Source organism: Bufo gargarizans, chromosome 11, assembly GCF_014858855.1.
Source record: "Bufo gargarizans isolate SCDJY-AF-19 chromosome 11, ASM1485885v1, whole genome shotgun sequence".
In the NCBI taxonomy this organism is placed as follows: Eukaryota; Metazoa; Chordata; class Amphibia; order Anura; family Bufonidae; genus Bufo; species Bufo gargarizans.
Genome location: NC_058090.1, coordinates 58,487,327 through 58,510,144, shown reverse-complemented (window position 1 = coordinate 58,510,144; position 22,818 = coordinate 58,487,327). Strand labels below are relative to the sequence as shown.

Sequence of the window (22,818 nt, the reverse complement as noted above, 5' to 3'; positions counted from 1 at the left end):
AGAAAGCTCGTAACAAAAAAAGGGGCCATTCCGGCACCCGTCAGAGACACGACTGATACGGAACACAACCGTACAGGACAGAAGGGATAGAGAGAACTCCTGTAACGGCTCCAAGGACAAGATTGGAGCGCCGAGAGCTCAGGATATAGTCCCCAGGGCGGTACCGAAGGACAGTACAGAGGAACCAAAGAGCCACTCCGAGGAAGAAGGTCTTGGCAGGCCCAGAGGGCCGGGAACGCTGGAAGAGGAAGAACAGCGCCGACACTTGACACCTCAAGTAAAAGACAGAACCATGGGGAAAGAACTTCAGAGTGGGGAATGCACAGCTTCCCACAGAACCCCAGACAAAAAACCCTAAGTCTTACGACAGATCCTGGACGAAACACAGCCAGGAGTGGACAGTAGCGAACCCGCTGGAGTCGCCTGGCAAGCAGGTGAAAACCCAATGTGATCAGGCGCAGACCAGTAACACGGGCAGAAGGGTCGACAAAACTAGCCCCGTCGGCCCTCGAACAACGTTGTCCCGTATCCACCCGAGTGGGGGAGCAGAGGACAGATGGAAAGAACCCAAAAGGATCCGCCAGACGCCAGGGGAAGGCAGGCTAAAGTCCATGCTGATGTAACCACGCTGTACAGTCCCGGTGAGGGAGATCAAAGGACAATCTGGACCGAAAAGGTAGTCCCCCCCAAGTTATCGAGAAGGTAAGTCTACATCAGGACCATCGTCTTAGAATGGGCCACGCAATCTGCACTCAGCGGGAGGACAGAACGCGGTAGACTCGGTAAATAGGCACACAGCTAATACAGCCAGCGTGAACAAGGGAGACGGTACGAGGTCAAAAGGAACACGGAACCATCCACATGAACAACCATGCTCTCCCCAGAGGGGAGGACAGTGAAAATACAGCCTCCGAAGTCTGGCGGGAAGCCACATCGGAGTGATCTGTATAGAGCGGGAGCCGAACAAAGCCGGCGAGATAAGGCAGTCGAGACAGAGGCCGACATAACACCCTCCAACCGAAAGGAGGAGGAGTGGGCAACAGGGAAGCCATAGGACAGCTCAAAAGCAGAACCCGCTACACTGTGAGACGCCCGGTCCACCGCCTCGCAGAAGGCGAATACCTTGAAGAACCCATGGCGGAGGTCCCCGGACCTGGGTAATCCAGCACCCAAGAGAAGTCGGGTGACCTTCCCGAGAAGAGCAGCCCGAACCCGGTAGCAGATCAGACAGAAGCGTAGAGGCGCCAAGAGGAAGGACTCATACCACACTGCATCCGAAGAGGAGGAAATTGCAGCAGGCAAGAAAACCGCAGTCCTTCCAGAGCCAACGAAGAATTCGAGAGGCGCTGCAGACAACAGCACTCTCGACCATGTGACCACTAGCGCAGGGAAGCAATGCCGCAGAAGGACGCATGGGCATGCATCTAGGACCCACGAACACTCCCTGTCAGCTCGGTGCAGCAGAGAGCAAAAGAGCCTGTCCGGTCAGGAGGACAGAATGAACTCCCTAGGGACGAGTGCAAGGCTGGCGGCAAGCATCGTCTCCCAAGAAAACAAAGGTATGCCGCAGGAAGCAGGTGAGGCATACGTACGAGCAGCCCCGTAAGCAGCGAGAAGGCCCACCCACCTAGAAAAAAGGGGGGGCTCGTCCCAGAGTGCCACAGCATGTACGGAATTGCAAAGTGCAACCTGAAAGGGAGTTATGCACAAACCTAGCATAGCATGCGATGGAACGCAATCAGTCCACCCCGAAAGGGGGGAAATTGTACCTGGCCAACAGCAGTCGGCAAGAGTGCAAAGACCCGTCCCAAAAGGGAGTGATGCCTAAGGCCGTACCTACTTCAGAGAAGCAGGACATACCCTATAAACCAGCAGGAACGCAGGAGGTCCACCTAGTGAAAGGGGAACATGCACAGGGATATCCTAGCATTAAATGAGTGTGCAATAATACACCCAACACTGAACTCAGCGAGAGTGCAACTACTCTGCCAATGAAGGGGGACATGCACAAGTCCAGCACAGCCATATAAGGACAGCCGTGAATCTCATGAGCGTGCCAAATTCTGCCCTTGAAGTGAGAGGTGGTCACGCACAAGGCCAGCACCGTATCCAATGGAAGTGCAAGTGTTCCACCCATGTTAGAGGGCCATTCTCATGGCCAGCAATGTATCCGGTGAGAGTGTAGCACACCGCCCAGAAAAAAGGGGGGTAAAGCACATGGCCAGCATCTCATCCAGGGAGAGTGCGAGCACACCGCCATGCATGGGAGTCATACACATGGCCAGCAACGTACTGGCGAGAGACAAACACAGTCACTAAGAATGCGTGCATGTCGCCTGAGGAAGGAAGGCATGCCCCTGGCTGGCAGCGAATCCAGCAAGAGTGCGTACACCGCATACGGAAGAGGGGTCATGCATATGGCCGACAGCGGATCCAGCGAGAGTGCAAGCACCCTGCTATGTATGGGGTACATGCACGTGGCCAGCAACGTACCTGCGAGGAAACAACCAAAGACAGAGGGATGTATGTATGCTGCCTGAGGGAAGGAGGCATACCTAAGGCCGGCAGGGAATCCAACGAGAGTGCAGCATACCGCCTAAGAAATGGCCGGCAGCGAAACCAGTGAGAGTGCAGCACAATAACATAGTACATAAGTACATCATAGCACATCAGCGAGAGTGCAGCATTCCGCCAATGGAAGGGGGTCGTGCACATAGCCAGTACCGTATCCGGTGAGAGTGCAGTATTCCGCCTAAAAAAGGGGGTCATGCACATGATCGGCAACAGATCCAGTGAGAGTGCTGCGTTCCGCCCAGGAAGGGGGTCACGCACATGGCCGGCAGCGAATCCAGTGAGTGCTGCGTTCCGCCCACGGAAGGGGGTCCCGCACATGGCCGGCAGCAAATCCAGAGAGTGCAGCGTTCCGCTTATGGAAGGGGGTCGTGCACATGGCCAGCACCGTATCCGGTGAAGGTGCAGTATTCCGCCTAAGAAGGGGGTCATGCACATGGCCAGCCAGGGAGAGTGCAGTAGCCCGCCTAGGAGGGGGGGGGGGGGATGCACATGGCAGGCACCATAACTGGAGAGATGATGAATGCTGCCTACAGAAGGGCCGAATGCACTTGGCCAGCGCCGTATCCTGGAAGAGGCAAGAAAAAACCGCCTAAAAGGGGAAATGCCCTAGCAGCGACGCAGGCTGGGAGCGCAACACCATGCCGCCTGTGGAAAGAGGTCATGCAGACATGCAGCATTACTGATGATCATCATGATCTATTATCATTATAATTTTTTTTTTTTTTTTTTTTTTATGTAATTTAAACCCAGCCTCTGAGGCTAAAGGGGAGCCACCATATAGGGGCCCTGAGAGACAGGAGAAAAAAGGGAGCCAACTATACAGACCCATTTGTGGGAGCCGGCCTGCACCCAAAGGGTTAACAGGGATCCGGCCTGGAGGGCGGCGTGCGATCCCCTGGGGGCGGAGGAACCTCCAGGCGGGAAAAAAAATCGCGCCTGGAGAAGTTCCTGCCCCCTCCACCAGAGACCGGAAAATTGCGGCCTAGTAGGCCGCGAAGCCGGGGGCTAAATTGCGGCGTCCGGCCCGTCATACCGCCGGGACCTGAGGCGGAATGGCGCTTCAAACCGGCCGCGGGAGCCCACCCCGCGGGCCGGTCGGGATTGCGGCCCGGCAGGCCGCGAAGCCTGGGACCAAATTAGCGGAGCCCCGCCGACCGGCACCTGCTGGAGCATAGTCAGGCCCAATGCCGGCCGCGGGAGCCCACCCCGCCGGCCGAAAGAGACAGGGGCCCGGAGTGGCGGTTTGCCGGCCACGGGAGCCCACCCGGCCGGCCGGAAGAGACAGGGACCCGGAATGGAGACAGGGGCCGGAATGCGGTTTGCCGGCCGCGGGAGCCCACCCGGCCGGCCGGAAGAGACAGGGGCCGGAATGCGGTTTTGCCGGCCGCGGGAGCCCACCCCGCCGGCCGGAAGAGTAAGGGGGCCTGGAATGGCGGCCCGCCGCGGGAGCCTAAATTTTTTTGCGGCGCCCGGCCGCACCGGAATATTAGTGCTCACCGGAGGCGAGGCCTTACTCCACTGCAGCGTCCTGCACCCTCCGGTAAGCCCAATGTGATCAGGCGAGATGGGGGGGGGGGGAGGGGGACCCAGAGACGGAGAGCTCAGGATATAGTCCCCTCACTAGCAGCATGTCCTATGAGGCCAGGAGAAAAAGGGGAGCAGATTGCCGCACAGCGGCACCCCAGGGGCCAGCCTAGGTCCAGCAGGGGAAGGGTCCAGAGGCCCAGTATGGGGGGGTCAGGCACGCAGGAGACCATTGGGTGGGGGACGTAGGGCTGGAGAAGCCACTCTCTTACCACAGCCGTCTTCACCCTCGGTCCATTCCAGCAGGGTCGCCCCTTCAGCTACTGGCACCGTAGTGGCAGGACGCTGGAAGAGGGACTTGGCGTGCGGGCGACCCTTGCACTGGTGGGATGTAGGGGAGCTAGGCTGCCCTGATCCACCTTGCCTTCTGTGGAGGAGGCAGCAGTGCGGTGACCGGCACTGGCGCAGCTCAACCCCGGGAGAAACAGAGAGGTCTAGTGCGTCTCTGTTGTCCCTGATGATCTGGAACAAAAAGAAAGAAAAAAGTAAGAATCTAAAATTTAAACAAGGAGAAAACAGCCCTGCAGAGCAGGGAGTGTCTTGCCTCCTTGGACACTAAGCTAAAAACTGGCAGTCTCTCTCTCCAGGCTGAGGGTATAGCTGTGGAGGAGGGGCTTAACAGTTTTCACTTAGTGTCACGCCTCCTATGGAGATGAGCTATACCCCAAGGTCTTCTGTATCCCCCAAGGAAACTGGGCGAGAAAATCTGTTATAATAGTTCTGCACAATAAATGTGCCCACCCACCTCGTTACTGCCAAGAGTGGGCTCTGCACTGGAACTGTCTTGTATAGTCCCATCTTACGTCTCAGCTATACTGCCAGGGAATAAAGCTACTTGTCTGGCTGGAGCACTATAGAGGGACGTCACTGATGACATGCGTCCGTGCTGTACACCGCTGCACACATTGAGCACCATACTATGATGTGTCACAGCTCTAACAGAATGCTAATGGGAAGCATTGTTCATATTTTACTGATCACTTCAATAAATTAGATGTATTGATGGGACAACCCTTTAAATAAGTATCACAGTTGTGCAATGAGTCCTTACACTGAAATATGCAATCACAGCATACATCTCACACCTTTACTATCCATAGCTCTTCACCAGGGGGCACCAGTAGTCTGCACAACCTATGCCTGACATCTGGGGATGTGACTAGTAACTGACTGTGCCAGAACTGCAGCTAAATGGTTTATTTCACAAAACTGAACGCCACAGTCTACCGCCAACCACCATGACGAAGACAAAGACACAGGAGCAAAAGGACATGAGCAAATATTGGAAAACAATGGAAAATGAAATGTGGACATGCACGCAATGAACCTAATCCAGGAGTATACACATGATCGGTCCCAAAATAGAGAGCACAGACTATCTTATGGAGCTTGAAGTGTTAAACATTTAAAGGGCATCTGTCAGCAGAACTCATTTGTGTTTGTCCCATGTTCATAAATGCCTGTTTAATATATGCAAATGAACCTCTAGGAGCAACAGGGGCGTGGCCATTACACCTAGAGGCTCTGCTCTCTCTGAAACTGCCATGCCCTCTGATTCATAGGGCCAGGTGTGATGACGGTTGCACGGCCTGGCCCTGTCAAAGTGGACAGAGTGCGGCAGTTGCAGAGAGAGCTGAGCCTCTAGGTCAGTGATGGCAAACCTTTTAGAGACCGAGTGCCCAAACTGCAACCTAAACCCACTTATTTATCACAAAGTGCCAACACGGCAATTTTACCTGAATACCAATCTAGTGTATCTTCCATGTACTTTATCATTTAGCTATAATAACTGCCTACATTCAGTGCTCTCACTGTGCCGTTCATAGCACGCCCTTCGCTGATGAATGGCAGGAAAAGTCTAAGGCTTATTGATACAACATAGACTTTTTCCAGAGGTGCGGGTGCCCACAGAGAGGGCTCCTAGGTTCGCCATCACTGCTCTAGGTGTAACGACAACGCATCTGTTGCTCCTAGAGGCTCATTTACATATTTTTCTCAACAATGCGGGCACATATATGAACATGGGGCCAACAAAGACGTCTTCAGCTGCCAAGTGCACATGCTACGGGTCAGCCAGTGTCAGAGGTACAAATCAAATGTCCTTTAAGGCAAATGTTAAGTAAACTAGAAATTTTACAAATAAACTGTATCAATAAAATACAAGCCACCCACCACCATGTTCATTATCGCAAACATTTAGGGAACCTACCAGCAAGTCCAGCAGAAATTCTCGGTCATATTTAGTCTCCTCCCCTTCAGCTAACGCTGGCAATAAACAGAGGTACGAGGCCACTTGGTGGAGGGTGTTGGGACTGGGAAAACACAACAAAACACACAATATATTCTTAGGAATTCTTAGATTACCTGAACCTTGCACGCCAAACTTTAAAACAGAAGTTCGCTCAACACTAGTAGTATGCTCTCTGATGGGGGAGGGGGTTGATAACATGCACACAAGTCAATGTCACCCTTCACCTGGGGTCATGTACAGTTACAATGATAGATATGTCTCTTCTTATCACTGCACACCCCTCCACCTTCCTCCAAGCTGTCTGAGATCACGGAGGCAGAAGGGTGGGGGGCTGCTTAAAGCTGGTATACCTCTGGCTGGCATTGCTTGAAAGCTGACAATCAAAGTTTCATAACAAAACCAGGATTGTGGCACTAACTGCCCTAAAGTCAGGGGTACGGCCTTTAGAAATGCAGGTCTATACAGCTCTCAATGGGAGCCATTTCTAGCAACTGCATCTCGGGCTGTATCACCGCTAGCACTGCAAAGAGCAAGTTTGTATGAGACCTCCTTGGCGGAGAAAGGGTTAAAAGAAATCAAGTTGGTCCTGTTAGCTCTGTGATCCGACACTGGCCATTCTGCAACCATAGGCTCCAGCATAATGCTCAGGAAGAAATGCTAGTTACATGAATTCAACTTATTTCATTACCATAGCGCAGGACAGGCCAACCTGCGGCTCTCCAGCTGTTGTAAAACTACAATTCCCACCATGCCCTGCTGTAGACTGATAGCGGTAGGCTGTCTGGGCATGCTGGGAGTTGTAGTTTTGCCGCAGGTTGGCCATCCCTGCCATAGCAGATGTTATAATATGCTACAAAAAACATTTATTCTATGTTACACTGTGTGTCCTGCAGCATTATCTCATGTGAGAAAATAAGCAGTTGGAGGATTCTATAGCAAAGAATATGGTATGGGCATCTTGTCACAGTGACGGAGAAGAGCGCCACAGACTTTCCTGTTTCCATGGCTGGGCATACACTGTAAGTTTGAAGATGTAGACTTAGTGAACCTACACATTTCACTAAATATCCTTTTATTCCTTATATTACCAACCTCAGCTGCTGCAGAACCCCTTTTTTAAGTGTGAGATTCCTATTCATCATTGTTTGACTAATTTCAATTATCCTCATCCTTTTGATACAAAAAGCTCTAAGGTGTACTGTGTAAATCAACAGGGCAGCTGCTCAACCTTTCCTTGTAAAACAGAGGGATCACTAAGCCCTTGACACAAGAGAAGGAACATCCTGAAGAAGCACGCTGGGGATGGTGATACAATTGAATTCAGGACCTTGATGCCAGCCTAGGAGCATAAGTACCTGATGCTCCTAGCATTAATTAGTACTTAGAGCATCAGATCGTTACGTACCTAGCCAGCAGACATAAGGAAGGCCCATAGGGGAATTTCTGGTAGTATCTACGGTCAGTCCACCCCTGATGTTGTGCAACTTGGGAACATTTCCACTGATGTGTACTATAAGTGAATACACATTTTATACCCATATATCTAAGACACAAAACCTGCATCACGCTCAGGAGATCTACTCTCCCATATGTCTCTTTGATCAAAAGCAAAGTCAGATACAGATGTCAGCGAGCGGGTAACATTCCATAGTTATCCGATAAATTGGCCTGACACTAATGCAAGTGTATAATACACTGATGGATGCAAGAATAAGAGTGCAATGGGCAGCTTTTCTTCACTTACCTTAAAGACCCAAAGCACTTCACAAGGGATTCCCGAGTATCCACAGCCGCCACATTGGAAAGAGCAAAATTGTAGAGCTCTGGGAAGTGAGCGAAAGCTGCTCTCTGCGTGGACAAAAGTGCGAGAAGGACAACAGATCACATGTGGACATGATTTCTTTGCTTGAGCTCTGCTTAATTCTTGGGTTACTTGGGTCATAGCAAACTTTTTTTTTATTACCAAAAAGATAGTCAAGCTGAGAATGAACAAAAACACTGAAGTTTAAGTGAATCTGTCACCAGCAACCTCCCTAACAACCTGTTTGCATAGATACATAGCTGTGGTAAAAAATGGATTTTTGTACTTGCCGTAAAATCTGTTTAATGCATTGGTGACACAGCACCGTGGGTATACGCCCAGCTACCACTAGGAGGCACTAGATATCAAAAAAGGTTGGCTCCGCCCAGGTGGGCTACACTCTCTACAGCACTAGGCTGCTATTCAGTTTGTATCAATAGCAGTAGGAGAGAGAAACAAAAGCGAAGAACCAACATGTCCTGGACTGGGAAAAGAAAAGAGAACAGCAGCCCGGTGACAGGGAGAGTAAGTAAAAACAGAGGGTGGGATCTGTGTCCCCCAATGCATTGAACGAGAAACGGATTTTACGGTAAATACAAAAATCTATTTTTCTCGTTAATGGCATTGGGGGACACAGCACCATGGGACATCCTAAAGCAGTCCTCGAGGGTGGGATTGAAAGCTCATGCAAAAAGAAGGATGCACAGGTGCAGAGGAACCATGTGACCCAACAGGACCAGGAGAGACCCTAGCATGATATGGTTCCAAAGAAAAATAAAAAATATGGGAGACCATCAGGATCCCAAGGGCAGGTGCATGGGAAACAAGGCCTGCAAGAAAGATCTAAGGGAAACTCCCAACTCCACCCAAGGTGGGAAAAAATAAAGCGCTATAGGATAAGGAGCAGGGCTAGGTGTCCTGCACGAGAATCAAGAGTTGACCAAGAGTGCACTAGAGAGCCCAAGGAAGGATCTAGAAGAATCGGGCCTCCCCCTGAGGAAACAGGAGAGTAGCCCAGCAACGTCTGTTGGAAACAACCTAGCGCTTTGCATAGATAAGGAAACTCCAGGAGGAGAAGCCCTAAGAGGACAGACCCAACAAGACAAAATAGACTATGAGGGTGCCTGGCAGGAGATAAAATGCCTGAAAAAAGGACGGAAGCAGTCCTCAACCAAAGAAAAAACTAAAAAACTTAAAGTTGTCTCAGACCCAAAAAACGGCCTGCACTACATGAAAAAGCCAGGGTAGAGAGGAAACAAAGAAGCACTGGAGGCTAAATGCGTGAGAAAAATCATAACAAAAGACTCACAAGGGAAGGGAGGAGCGAGCCTCCTTTCACAGCAAGGAAAGAGAAACACCCAAGAGAAGGTGGAAACCTGCCAGAGAAAACAGCCAACCACCGGAGGAGGGGGGTCTAGGTAATGGTCAGGGGAAGGGAACGTAAAGACCTGGTTCCCATACAGAGGAGGCGAGGAACAAGCCTCTGAAAGACATAATATCGCTGTGAAATGTAAGGCTGAGTTCATACGGGCGAGATTTCCACGGGGGTGCAATGTGTGAGGTGAACGCATTGCACCTGCACTGAATCCGGACCCATTCACTTCTATGGGGCTGTGCACATGAGCAGTGATTTTCACGCATCACCTGTGCGTTGCATGAGAATCGCAGCATGCTCTATATTGTGAGTTTATCACGCAACGCAGGCCCCATATAAGTGAATGGGGCTGCGTGAAAATCGCAAGCATCCGCAAGCAAGTGAGGATGCTGTGCAATTTTCACGCATGGTTGCTAAGATGACAGTCTATTCACGGTATTATTTTCCCTTATAACATGGTTAAAAAATAAATAGCATTCTTTAATACAGAATGCTTAGTAGACGGTCAATTGAGGGTTAAAAAATAAAAATAAATTAACTCACCTCCTCCTCTTGGTCGCGTAGTTGCCGATCTCTTCTTACTTCTTTAATCATGAGGTGCAGGCTAAAGGACCTGTGGTGACGTCACATCACATGGTCAATCACATGGTCCATCGCCGTGGTGATGGACCATGTGATGAGCTTAGTGACGTCACCATAGATCCTTTGACAGGCCCTGAAGAAAGAACAGCAGACCGGCAGCTACACGATCAATTGGAGGAGGAGAGTTATTTTTTATTTTTTAACCCTCAATTGACCTTGTACTAAGCGTTCTGTATTAAAGAATGCTATTATTATCCCTTATAACCATGTTATAAGGAAAAATAATTACATCTACACAACACCGAACCCAAACCTGAACTTCAGTGAAGAAGTTCGGGTCTGGGTACCGCATTCAGTTTTTTATCACGCGCGTGCAAAACGCATTGCACCCACGCGATAAAAACTGAACTACGAACGCAATCGCAGTCAAAACAAATTTTAATTGGGTACCTACTCGCGCGGGTTTGCTGCATTGCACCCGGGACGCACCCTGAGCCAAAACGTGACGCCCGTGTAAACCCAGCCTAAGACCAGAGAATTCCCTGGCCACATAAACTAACAGGGAAAAAAGGAACCAGTCGCAGGCCCTGGTAATACAAGCGGAGACCCACTGGTCTGAGATATATTGGAGCAGAAGGAGAGGACTCCAAACAGCCTAAGGACAGTTCTCCAAACGAGGGAAAGCTCTGTACCAAAAGTGCCCAATACGATGTACACTGCAAACCATAGCACTAACCAACTGGGTACCAGGTACTTGACCTGGAGGGATGGGAAGAGAGGTTAGAATTTCAAGAAGGCAACAACGTATGAGGACCCAGGAGGGAAAAAGACCAAACCGGGTCCAAAGAAGCAGCTGTCATACAGAGCCGGTGTTGTCAAAAGGCCATAGGTAGCTTCCCCAGAAGGAAGCGGCCATCTAGATTGTCTAAGAAAAAGAGTGGGGTCAGGGACTCCAAGCAGGATTATCCAGACAGGGGCTCAAGAAGGGTCCAAAGAACTGGACCACCTAAGGACAGCGATAGCCAGAAAAATCAAGGAAACAACATCGGCCATGGGTGACCAACCATCCCAAGTGTAGTGACCAGCAAACTGTATAACACTGTCCCAGAAGTACAGGATTTGGTAAAAGAATTGCCAAACATCCATATGTCAGAAAGGATGCAGAAGTCAGCAGTGGAAGCCGGGAGAGACTACACAGACATGTAGAAACCAGCTACCAGCAGAGCACAATGAAACCCCCAGGGAAGGGGATAGAAACTGACAGGGGCAGAAAATGGCCAGGTCCAAGGGAACGGCCCTTCTGTCATGTAGCACAACTAATCTGAGAACATAAGGGAGTACCAAGAACACCCGGACCATGTAAGAGGTACGGGACCATGTCCGATACCAGAGCAAGCAGCGGAAAAGTCCACCCACCAGTAGGTGGGTGGCATTCACAAGTCCTGTCACAGGCATCTAAGAGGACGTCCAGCGAAGACGCATGTCATTGACCGCCCAAAGGGATTCTGTATGGAGGACATACAGCGATGACCCAAAACTGCAGTAGCGGCTGGTGCTCACCACGCTGCATACTCTTGCAGGATAGAACATCCAGTGATGACCCCTGTACTCTGCAAGGACTGTGCCATGTAACTCTGAATAGAAAGCAGAGAAGCAGTAAAATCAACGTGAGTACTCCATCATGAAATGGGGTAACACGGCTGTGCAGCATGCAGTAGTACTTTACGGGGTTGACAAAGAACAATTCTAGCATGCCAGCTAACAACCTCCTAATGGAGGGAGAGCAAACCTCTGCTGTACAACAGGACTGGGAAGTCTTGTTCAATAGTGCGTCAGGCAATGAAGTAAAAATCATTCCCAGTACAGAGGCAAAGAAGACTAGAGGGCCTGGTTCAGGAAGGAACTGTACCTGGTGTCAGATCTGAACAGGCCAGCCATATACTGAAACTAACAGAGCAACTCTACTCCGCCCAGGAAGGGGGGGACATATGGATACCAGGTATGCCATGTATGCTAGAAGCAGAACAGAGTGAGATACTGCAAATACTCCGCCTATAATAGGAGTAATGTGGCTGCATGGTGCTCAATATAATGAGTGGAACATAGCTAAAGCATTTGGAAATGTATGGAGGCTGTACAGGTACTCTACCTAATAAGCGAAAAATATGGCTGTGTAGTGCAGACTTAAAACCAGACAGGTGTAAAGGATACAGCATCAGGAGATGGCACAGGAACTCCACGTCAGAGGGGAGCGATGCCTGCGTGGTACGCACTAGAACCAGAGAAGTGCAATGGCTACCGCATTAGAAGATGGCCTCTATACCTCGCCTGGTAAGGGAGAAATAGAGCTGCATGATGCACAATATAACCAGAGAGGTGTAACGGCTACAGCAAATCTGTAGATGGTACAGGTACTGCTACCTCTTAAGAGAGCAATGTGGCTGCTTGGTGCACACAAGAACCAGGCATAAGAAATGGCTACAACCCCAGGAGATGGAGCACCAAAGAACCAGACAGGTGTAATAACTACAGCATCTGGAGATGGTACAGGTACTCTACCTATGAAGGGAGCAATGTGGCTGCTCGGTGCACATTAGAACAAGTGTAATGGCTACAGCCCTTGGAGATGGAGCACCAGAGAACCAGACAAGTGTAATAACTACAGCATCTAGAGATGGAGCACCAGAGAACCAGACAGGTGTAATAACTACAGCATCTGGCGATGGAGCACCAGAGAACCAGACAGGTGTAATAACTACAGCCCTTGGAGATGGAGCACCAGAGAACCAGACAGGTGTAATAACTACAGCATCTGGAGATGGAGCACCAGAGAACTAGACAGGTGTAATAACTACAGCCCTTGGAGATGGAGCACCAGAGAACCAGACAGGTGTAATAACTACAGCATCTGGAGATGGAGCACCAGAGAACTAGACAGGTGTAATAACTACAGCCCTTGGAGATGGAGCACCAGAGAACCAGACAGGTGTAATAACTACAGCATCTGGAGATGGAGCACCAGAGAACTAGACAGGTGTAATAACTACAGCCCTTGGAGATGGAGCACCAGAGAACTAGACAGGTGTAATAACTACAGCATCTGGAGATGGAGCACCAGAGAACTAGACAGGTGTAATAACTACAGCCCTTGGAGATGGAGCACCAGAGAACCAGACAGGTGTAATAACTACAGCATCTGGAGATGGAGCACCAGAGAACTAGACAGGTGTAATAACTACAGCATCTGGAGATGGAGCACCAGAGAACTAGACAGGTGTAATAACTACAGCATCTGGAGATGGCGCACCAGACAGGTGTAATAACTACAGCATCTGGAGATGGTACAGGTTTTCTACCTATGAAGGGAGCAATGTAGCTGCACGGATACGGCTGCATAGTGTACTGTAATGGCTTCAGGCACTCACTCTGGTAAACCAGGGTCCCCTCTGTACATATATGGTTGCATGTCGCACACTAGCACCAGAATAGCTGTTTTGGCTACAGCGCCTGGCGGGAACACTCTCCGACTAGGAGAGCGTGTTGAATATAGCCCCTGGTACAGAGAGAGAGCTGAAGTGCTTGGTACAGCATTTGGTAGTGGTACAAGTACCCCTCTGTTAAGGGGAAGGTGTACGTAACTGGGACCCCACGTAGGTGTGCCGGAATGCTAACCACGTGGCGGACTGACTTACCTGTGTGCAGCTAGGGGATCGCCAACCAAAAGTCCACTAGAGGGGATACCAACCCTGAAGAGGAGAGGCTCCTCAGTGGACATTTGTCTTTAACCCCTTAAGGACATAGGGCGTACCGGTACGCCCTATTTCCCGAGTCCTTAAGGACCAAGGGCGTACCGGTACGTCCTAACTTAAAATCTTAATTCCGGCGCCGCTGGGGTTAATCGGAACGGGATTTCGGCTGAAATCATTCAGCCGGCATCCCGTAACAACGCAGGGGGGGGTCATTTGACCCCCCCGTATCGGCGATCGCAGAAAACCGCAGGTCAATTCAGACCTGCGGTTTGCTGCGCTTTTTGCCGTTTCTGATCCCCGCGGTCCCTGACCGCGGGGATCAGAAACTTCAGAGTGCCCGAAATCAATATTGTTAACCCCCCCCTGCACCCCTGCACGATTTGATGGCGGCGGGTGGTGCAGGGGGGGTGTCGCATGCAGTGGGGGCGTTGCGGGAGGCGGGCGGTGCGGCAGGCGGGATCGCGATCCCCCGCCCGCCTCCCATTGCATAATCGTTGGTGTACAGTGGGTATACCAGGGTGCCAGCACATTGCTGGCACCCTGGTATAAACGGCTGACATCGTTGATGCGATGTCAGCCGTTTAACCCTTTCCATACAGCGGTCCGTACGGACCGCTGTATGGAAAAGGTTAACAGTAAGAGGGAGCTCCCTCCCTCTCCGATCGGGGGGCTGCTGTGCCTTTGCAGCCCCCCGATGGGAGAAGGAGAGAGCCCCCAGACAGCCCCCCCAGAACCCCGTCCTTACCCTTCCCCGTCTGCGAAGTTCTGACCATAACTGAGCAGACGGGGAAGGTTCCCATGGCAACAGGACGCCTGATCAGGCGTCCTGCTGTCCATGGTGCTGAACAGATCTGTGCTGAAAGCATAGACCTGTTCAGTGTAAGTAAAATACAGTGCAGAAACCTATATAGGTTCTGTTCTGTATTTTACAGACATCAGACCCACTGGATCTTCAAGAACCAAGTGGGTCTGGGTCAAAAAAATCAAATAAAAAGTGAAAAAAGTTAAGATAAAAAAAAAAAACATTTATCACTGAATAAAAATTAAAAAAATAAAATACACTACACATATTAGGTATCGCCGCGTCCGTAACGACCTGATCTATAAAATGGTCATGTTACTTTCCCCGCACAGTTAACGCCATAAAAATAAAAAAATAAAAACTATGAGAAAATTGAAATTTTGCCCACCTTACTTCCCAAAAAAGGTAATAAAAGTGATCAAAAAAGTCGCATGTACGCCAAAATAGTACCAATCAAACCGTCATCTCATCCCGCAAAAAATGAGACCCTACTCAAGATAATCGCCCAAAAACTGAAAAAACTATGGCTCTTAGACTATGGAAACACTAAAACATGATTTTTTTTGGTTTCAACAATAAAATCATTGTGTAAAATGTACATAAATAAAAATAAAGTATACATATTAGGTATCGCCGCGTCCGTATCGACCGGCTCTATATAAATATCACATGACCTAACCCCTCAGGTGACCACCGTAAAAAAAAAAAAAAAAAAACTGTGTAAAAAAAGCAATTTTTTGCCATCTTACGTCACAAAAAGTGTAATAGCAAGCGATCAAAAAGTCATATGCACCCCAAAATAGTGCCAATCAAACTGTCATCTCACCCCGCAAAAAATTAGACCCTACTCAAGATAATCACCCAAAAACTGAAAAAACTATGGCTCTTAGACTATGGAGACACTAAACAATTTTTTGGTTTTCAAAATGAAGTTATTGTATAAAACTTACATAAATAAAAAAAATTGTATACATATTAGGTATCGCCGCGTCCGTGACAACCTGCTCTATAAAATTACCACGTGATCTAACCTGTCAGATGAATGTTGTAAATAACAAAAAAAAAAAAAACATGCCAAAAAAGCTATTTCTTGTTACCTTGCCGCACAAAAAGTGTAATATAGAGCAACCAAAAATCATATGTACCCTAAACTAGTACCAACAATACTGCCACCCTATTCCGTACTTTCTAAAATGGGGTCACTTTTTTTGGAGTTTCTACTCTAGGGGTGCATCAGGGGGGCTTCAAATGGGACATGGTGTCAAAAAACCAGTCCAGCAAAATCTGCCTTCCAAAAACCGTATGGCATTCCTTTTCTTCTGCACCCTGCCGTGTGCCCGTACAGTAGTTTAGGACCACATATGGGGTGTTTCTGTAAACTACAGAATCAGGGCCATAAATAATGAGTTTTGTTTGGCTGTTAACCCTTGCTTTGTTACAGGAAAAAAAATATTAAAATGGAAAATCTGCCAAAAAAGTGAAATTTTGAAATTGTATCTCTATTTTCCATTGAATCTTGTGCAACACCTAAAGGGTTAACAAAGTTTGTAAAATCAGTTTTGAATACCTTGAGGGGTGTAGTTTCTTAGATGGGGTCACTTTTATGGAGTTTCTACTCTAGGGGGGCATCAGGGGGGCTCCAAATGGGACATGGTGTCAAAAAACCAGTCCAGCAAAATCTGCCTTCCAAAAACCGTATGGCATTCCTTTCCTTCTGCGCCCTGCCGTGTGCCCGTACAGTAGTTTACGACCACATATGGGGTGTTTCTGTAAACTACAGAATCAGGGCCATAAATAATGAGTTTTGTTTGGCTGTTAACCCTTGCTTTGTTACTGGAAAAAAAATATTAAAATGGAAAATCTGCCAAAAAAGTGAAATTTTGAAATTATATCTCTATTTTCCATTGAATCTTGTGCAACACCTAAAGGGTTAACAAAGTTTGTAAAATCAGTTTTGAATACCTTGAGGGGTGTAGTTTCTTAGATGGGGTCACTTTTATGGAGTTTCTACTCTAGGGGTGCATCAGGGGGGCTTCAAATGGGACATGGTGTCAAAAAAACTGTCCAGCACAATCTGGCTTCCAAAAACCATACGGCGCACCTTTCACTCTACGCCCCGCTGTGTGGCCGTACAGTAGTTTATGGCCACATATGGGGTGTTTCTGTAAACAGCAGAGTCAGGGCAATAAAGATACAGTCTTGTTTGGCTGTTAACCCTTGCTTTGTTAGTGGAAAAAATGGGTTAAAATGGAAAATTAGGCAAAAAAATGAAATTCTCAAATTTCATCCCCATTTGCCAATAACTCTTGTGCAACACCTAAAGGGTTAACGGAGTTTGTAAAATCAGTTTTGAATACCTTGAGGGGTGTAGTTTATAGAATGGGGTCATTTTTGGGCGGTTTCTATTATGTAAGCCTCGCAAAGTGACTTCAGAGCTGTAGTGGTCCCTAAAAATTGGGTTTTTGTAAATTTCTGAAAAATTTCAAGATTTGCTTCTAAACTTCTAAGCCTTGTAACATCCCCAAAAAATAAAATATCATTCCCAAAATAATTCAAACATGAAGTAGACATATGGGGAATGTTAAGTCATCACAATTTTTTGGGGTATTACTATGTATTACAGAAGTAGAGAAACTGAAACTTTGAAATTTGCTAATTTTTCCAAATTTTTGGTAAATTAGGTATTTTATTATGCAAAAAAATTAATTTTTTTGACTTTTTTTTACTAGTATCATGAAGTACAATATGTGACGAAAAAACAATCTCAGAATGGCCTGGATAAGTCAAAGCGTTTTAAAGTTATCACCACTTAAAGTGACACTGGTCAGATTTGCAAAAAATGGCCTGGTCCTTAAGGTGAAAATGAGCCCGGTCCTTAAGGGGTTAACCACCCAGAGAGAAGCTGTATGGTGGAAGACCGCCTGATGCTCTGTTACCGAGAGAGAATCTGAGCAGAGGTGTCCCCCGAGGCAGCGGATGGAATGGCAGGGAAGGGTTTGTCACCAGCCTCAAACTTGTCCTGGGAGTGACCCGAGGATGCCGAGGATGTCGTCTGCGGGACCAAGCAGAGTGTGCCCCATCTGCGGAAGGGTCCCTGGAAGGGCAGAGGTAGCCGCAATTTTTGGTCAGGCAGTCGGTGCAGCGACTTTGCCATAAACTGGGAGAGTCAGACAGGATTCCCTATGGCTTGGGACAGGGAAGAGGCTACTGCGCATAAACTGGGACAGGCTGACAGCGTGGCAACCCTTTATCTCAACAGGCACCCCCAAATACATGCGAATGGGAGTCCTCAGAAAGAGGACATGAGGGCTGAAAGGGAGTCTGAAAAAGAAAGCAGCCAGCCAAAGGCTGTTTACTGGATCCCATGGGCCGAGTCCCCAAAGAGGTGCTGCAGCAGCTGCAGAATCTCAGAGAGAAAAGACCCCCCTGCTGGCAAGATGGAGGCTATTTCTTCTAGAAAACCAGCGCCCACAGGGTTAAAGCCCGCGCTTGGCTAGCCTAGGAGGAGGGGGAGCACCTCATAGAAACCAAGAGGAGCAGGGAGGGGCTAACAAAAGCCCGGGAAGCGAGGGAAGGGGGCAGGAGAGAACACGGCCTAGGCGTGGTGGAAGCCGGGGCCTCGATTAATAAGGTGGCTGAAAAGGTGTGCCGTCGGCGGGCTGGAACTGCGGGAGACCGGGGGCCCACCGCAATTAACAAAACAGGTGAGGGGGGCTCCTGAGTAGGAGCGACGTTAAGGGAGGGGAAAAACAGAGCAAAAGGAGCACCAGGGGCCCGGGTCGGGCCGGAGAAAAAGCGGCCTAGTCCCGGCAGAAGCTAGGAACTAAAGTAGATGGGAGGCTGGGAGGAGGCCGCAAAGGAAGCGGAGTGGCCAGGGAAAAGAGAAAAGGACCCCAGGGGGAGAGAAAGGAGGGAGGGGAACAAGAGAAAGGGGGAGTAGCACCCCGGACCCCCGACAAAGTGGATCCCACCCCCGGGGATCTAGCAGAGCAATGAATGTAGAGATCTCTGGATCCATGTGTGGTACAGGGTTCTAGCTTTGTTAGAAAGAGATTGTCATGTTACTACATGATGTCTGATTTAAATTTTTTACATTAATCATAGAATAACCCCTTTAAGGAACATGAAAAATCCTCAATCCTTTCAGTATAAAAAATGACATCTGAAATAATACACAGCTGAAAATGTAGACGTACCTGCAGTGAGGTGATACGATCATAGTGAATAGTAGTCATCTCATTCTCCGTGAGGGCGTTTCCCGTTTGGTCATTGATTTCAAAGCCAGTGTAAAACTTTAACATATCCAGGAGCTGTTGGACAGATGTTACAGTGTGAACCAAGTTTAGAAAAAATACATACATTTTAAAAAGTGACATAAAACACAAGGCACCTGAGAAAACAAGTGTCCTTCTTGCTCTCTCTTGCAGAGGTTGGATAAGTAGCAATGGACGACAAGGTGGGAGTCATCCAGCACTGTATTAAACCAGCGACGTGTGGGAAGTAAAGCCTACAGGATGAAAATGGAATTATTAACGGTAGTTACACCTAAAATGATAAGAGTAAAAAAAAGTGCAGCTCAACTGTTTGAAGATGAGAACTAATGGAGATGGTGCAGGGGAGGTAGGGCAGCCAGGTTACCAAAGCAAAACATAAATTATGGACTAAACCAAGCTACATCTAATAATACCAAGACCACATGCAGTAAACAGAGCATAGAGACTGATCCCAAAAGTTACAATTAAGCTCATCACACTGTACCTCTAGGTCAATCATGAGTTCTATGAAACGCTCACAGTAATGCACTTTCTCCATAGAGACGGAACCTAGAGAATGAACAGACATCTCCGTCATGAACAGCATATACAACACCCTCCTGAAGCTAAATAATCTCTTTATACAACCCTATACTGATCAGCAACTAAAATACAAGTGATTTACTGTACCAGCAATGTGAATCAGACCCACAAACTGCAAAAAAATATTGCAGCGTGATTTGACCCACGTTTCTACTACATTTCTACCTTTTGTGCACTGTGGACTCAAAATGTAAAGGTTGAAATTTTCTACACGTTTTTTGACATCCCATGCAAAAGAAAAGAAAAAAAAAAAGCTTAAAGAGGACCTTTCATTACAATAAAAAATCTAAACCAAGTATGCTGACATGGAGAGCGGCGCCCAGGGATCTCCCTGCACTTACTCTTATCCCTGGGCGCCGCTCCGTTCTCCCGGTATAGGCTCCAGTATCGTCAGATTTTCGACTCAACTGGGAGGAGCCTGCTCTAGTTCTCCTGGCAGGAAGAGATCAGCTGGTGTCAGGAGTTGCAGGAGAGAGCTGGAGTGAGTAGAAGAGGGTAAGGAGAAAGGAGCTGTATGTCTGCGGTGGGAGGAATGTGGTTGAGGTGGGTATAACTGTAGTGTAATGTGTGGACAAGATGGATCCGACCTGTGGTGGGGGAATAGAGAATGGGTATTGGTAACTGAAGCGCTGCAGCAAATGGATGAGCTGGAGCACTGCCGCCTGGTCCCTGCACGTGGTCGTACGTTCGGCGGTGTTATGGTAAAGCAGGCTGAAGAGGGGAGCGATAGGAGGAGTGGAGTGGGCGGGGCTATGACGCGCTAATGCATCCGTCTGGTTCCGATTGGTGGGGCGGCCAGAAGGAGGGATGGGCCAAGGAGCGTGGCTGTCAGCTGTAGTGGAGGACAGGAGGTGGGGAGAATGGAATGGAATGGATGCTGTTATGAGGGAAGCGAGGGGATGGTGTGAGGGAACAAAGCGGGGACAATGTAGGACTGATATGGACCGAGGAGCTATAATGGAGAGGTGGGGATTACATGGAAATTGTTTTAGATGTGATGGCTGTCTTTGAATCAGTCGGCAGAATACATGCTGCCATTTATGGCAGTCTGTATCCTGGCTTACCTGGCAATTTGATTTCCATTATACTTTTTTATTAAACAGCATTTACCCTATAAGCACCTTCTCTTCCTCTGGCCATTTCTTAGTGTGAGCTATGAAGATTAGAGAGGTCTGGAGCAAAAATAACTGAACTTACTACAGAAATATGAAGTACGATTACTGCACATAAGCATATAGGGGCACAGTCAAGTTTTTGATGGAAAGTATACTCTACAATAGGACTAAATACACCTGCTGTACAGTGACCACGCAGCATAAAAACTGACACAAACCTGTTGCTGGGATTGACTGAAGAACAGACAGGAATCTCTGTATAAGATGCCATAAAAATTTCTTTTCCTGGGTGGCTCTGCAATTTTGATAGCAAAAAGAGCATTGTGAATAAAGCATGGAGAGGTGAAAGACCTTTCAGTGTATGTGCATACTGTGTACCCGCAGCACTACCACCCAACCTACAGACCACACACTAAAAAGGCAGCAGCAAGAGCATCATGATGTGTATCTATAATCACGTACAGTGCACGAGCCTTTTCATCCATTTTCTCATCAGTTTTCTTTATAAGGTTCCAGAACTTTTTCAGCTTTGGCGTTTTCTTCAATTCCTGTTCCAGTCGAGTCTACGGATGTAAGACGTTAGCAGTAGCACGTTAGTAAATGACACATGTTATGAAGCGAGTCCGTGCCAAAATAATGGGAAAGGACAGCAAATGGTGATTGCTTCTAAAACTTACAGGCCGCAGGCAGATCCACATAGGCAGGGATATCAGTTGCTGGATCTGTCCACGGATTAAGTCAACTTCCTGCAAAAAAGACACATCAGGTTATTAAAAAAACATCCTATTCAACAGTGCTGAATCCTACCAAATTTGATGTCTTTCAGGTAAACCTTTAAGTGTAGGGTCACTTATAAACTTTCTGGGGGTCATTTATGAAATCAGATGTCAGTTTTGTGGTGTACAAAAGTCATTTCATGACCCTCCCCACTTTTCACAATGGTCTATGTTTAGGGCTGTGTACACCTTTGGGCCAATTTTGTTTCATTGCATTGTACTCATTTTGAGCTTATTTTTTTTTTTTTTATTGGTCTTTATTAAAAATATGGAGCCCTTTTTTTTGTACAGAGCCGAGATGCTGTAGTAGTAGACTGTGGATTTTCTCACTTTTCCGTCTGCTCTCTGACTTCCTAAATACTCATTATAGCTCAGTTCTTATCTTACTGATAAGAATGTGGCTTAAATAAGTGTTTATGACCTCTCAGTAGTTTAGGGATAAGGTTTATTAGATGACAGCACAAAGTGAAAGTACCAGTCACAGCTAGAAAAAAAAAAAAAGTTAACCCCTTGTAACAGAACAGCTTAATATTTTTAATAAAGGCCAATAGAAAAAATAATTTTTTGCCAAAAATGAGTAAAATACAATCATAAAAAAGGCCTGTGAAGGTGTACAAAGCCTTTAAGAGTTAAAAGTGAGATTAGACCTGGATTATGGCACATTTACTGTCTGCGGCACTTGAAAGGTCACAGAAAAGGCACTTGAAACACCCCCTAGTGTATTTTTTTAAGGCTCATGCACACAACGGTATGTATTTTGCTGTCCGCAAAACATGGATCCACAAAAAATACGGATGACATGCATGTGGCCCATAATAGAACAGCCTTAACCTTGTCCGTAATGCGGACAATAATTGGACAGGTTCTATATTTTTGCAGAACGGACATACGGAAACCGAATGCACACGGAGTAACTTCCGTTTGTTTTTTTTGGAGGACCCATTGAAATGAATAGTTCCGCATATGGTCCGCAAACACAATGCCTTGCACCAAATACATGAGAACTGTGCACCATTTCATAAATTTGGTGCACCCACACAATGTGAACCAGCTGTAAGTGACATGAAAACGACCTCAAATGATAAATGACCCCCTCTGTGTTCATGCTCTGTACACGCTTGATTTTGATGCTAATCATATGGACCTAGAAAGCTCCCAGCATACACGTCACTTGTATCCATAAGCCCCTTCTTTTACTGTATAGAAATAAAGAGTCGATCGTGCTTTTCTATGTTGCATCTAGGGGTGGGCGATATAGGCGATATGCGATATAAATTTGTGCGATCTCAGTGAGAGCGTGAAAACTCAAATCCGATGGTGACAGGGACGCTTGCCTGGGGGTTAGAATATACA

General features: G+C 47.8%; 1 protein-coding gene across 1 annotated transcript in view; it reads right to left on the bottom strand.

The window, feature by feature from the left end:
- The window catches only part of AQR (aquarius intron-binding spliceosomal factor), a 152,103-nt gene that overhangs the window by 94,136 nt on the left and 35,149 nt on the right, over nucleotides 1-22,818 (bottom strand). The window contains 8 exon segments of the mRNA XM_044271905.1: nucleotides 6,368-6,470; nucleotides 8,154-8,257; nucleotides 18,915-19,028; nucleotides 19,109-19,225; nucleotides 19,477-19,541; nucleotides 20,908-20,984; nucleotides 21,152-21,252; nucleotides 21,367-21,435. Of these exon segments, the coding sequence (XP_044127840.1) occupies nucleotides 6,368-6,470; nucleotides 8,154-8,257; nucleotides 18,915-19,028; nucleotides 19,109-19,225; nucleotides 19,477-19,541; nucleotides 20,908-20,984; nucleotides 21,152-21,252; nucleotides 21,367-21,435 (750 nt within the window).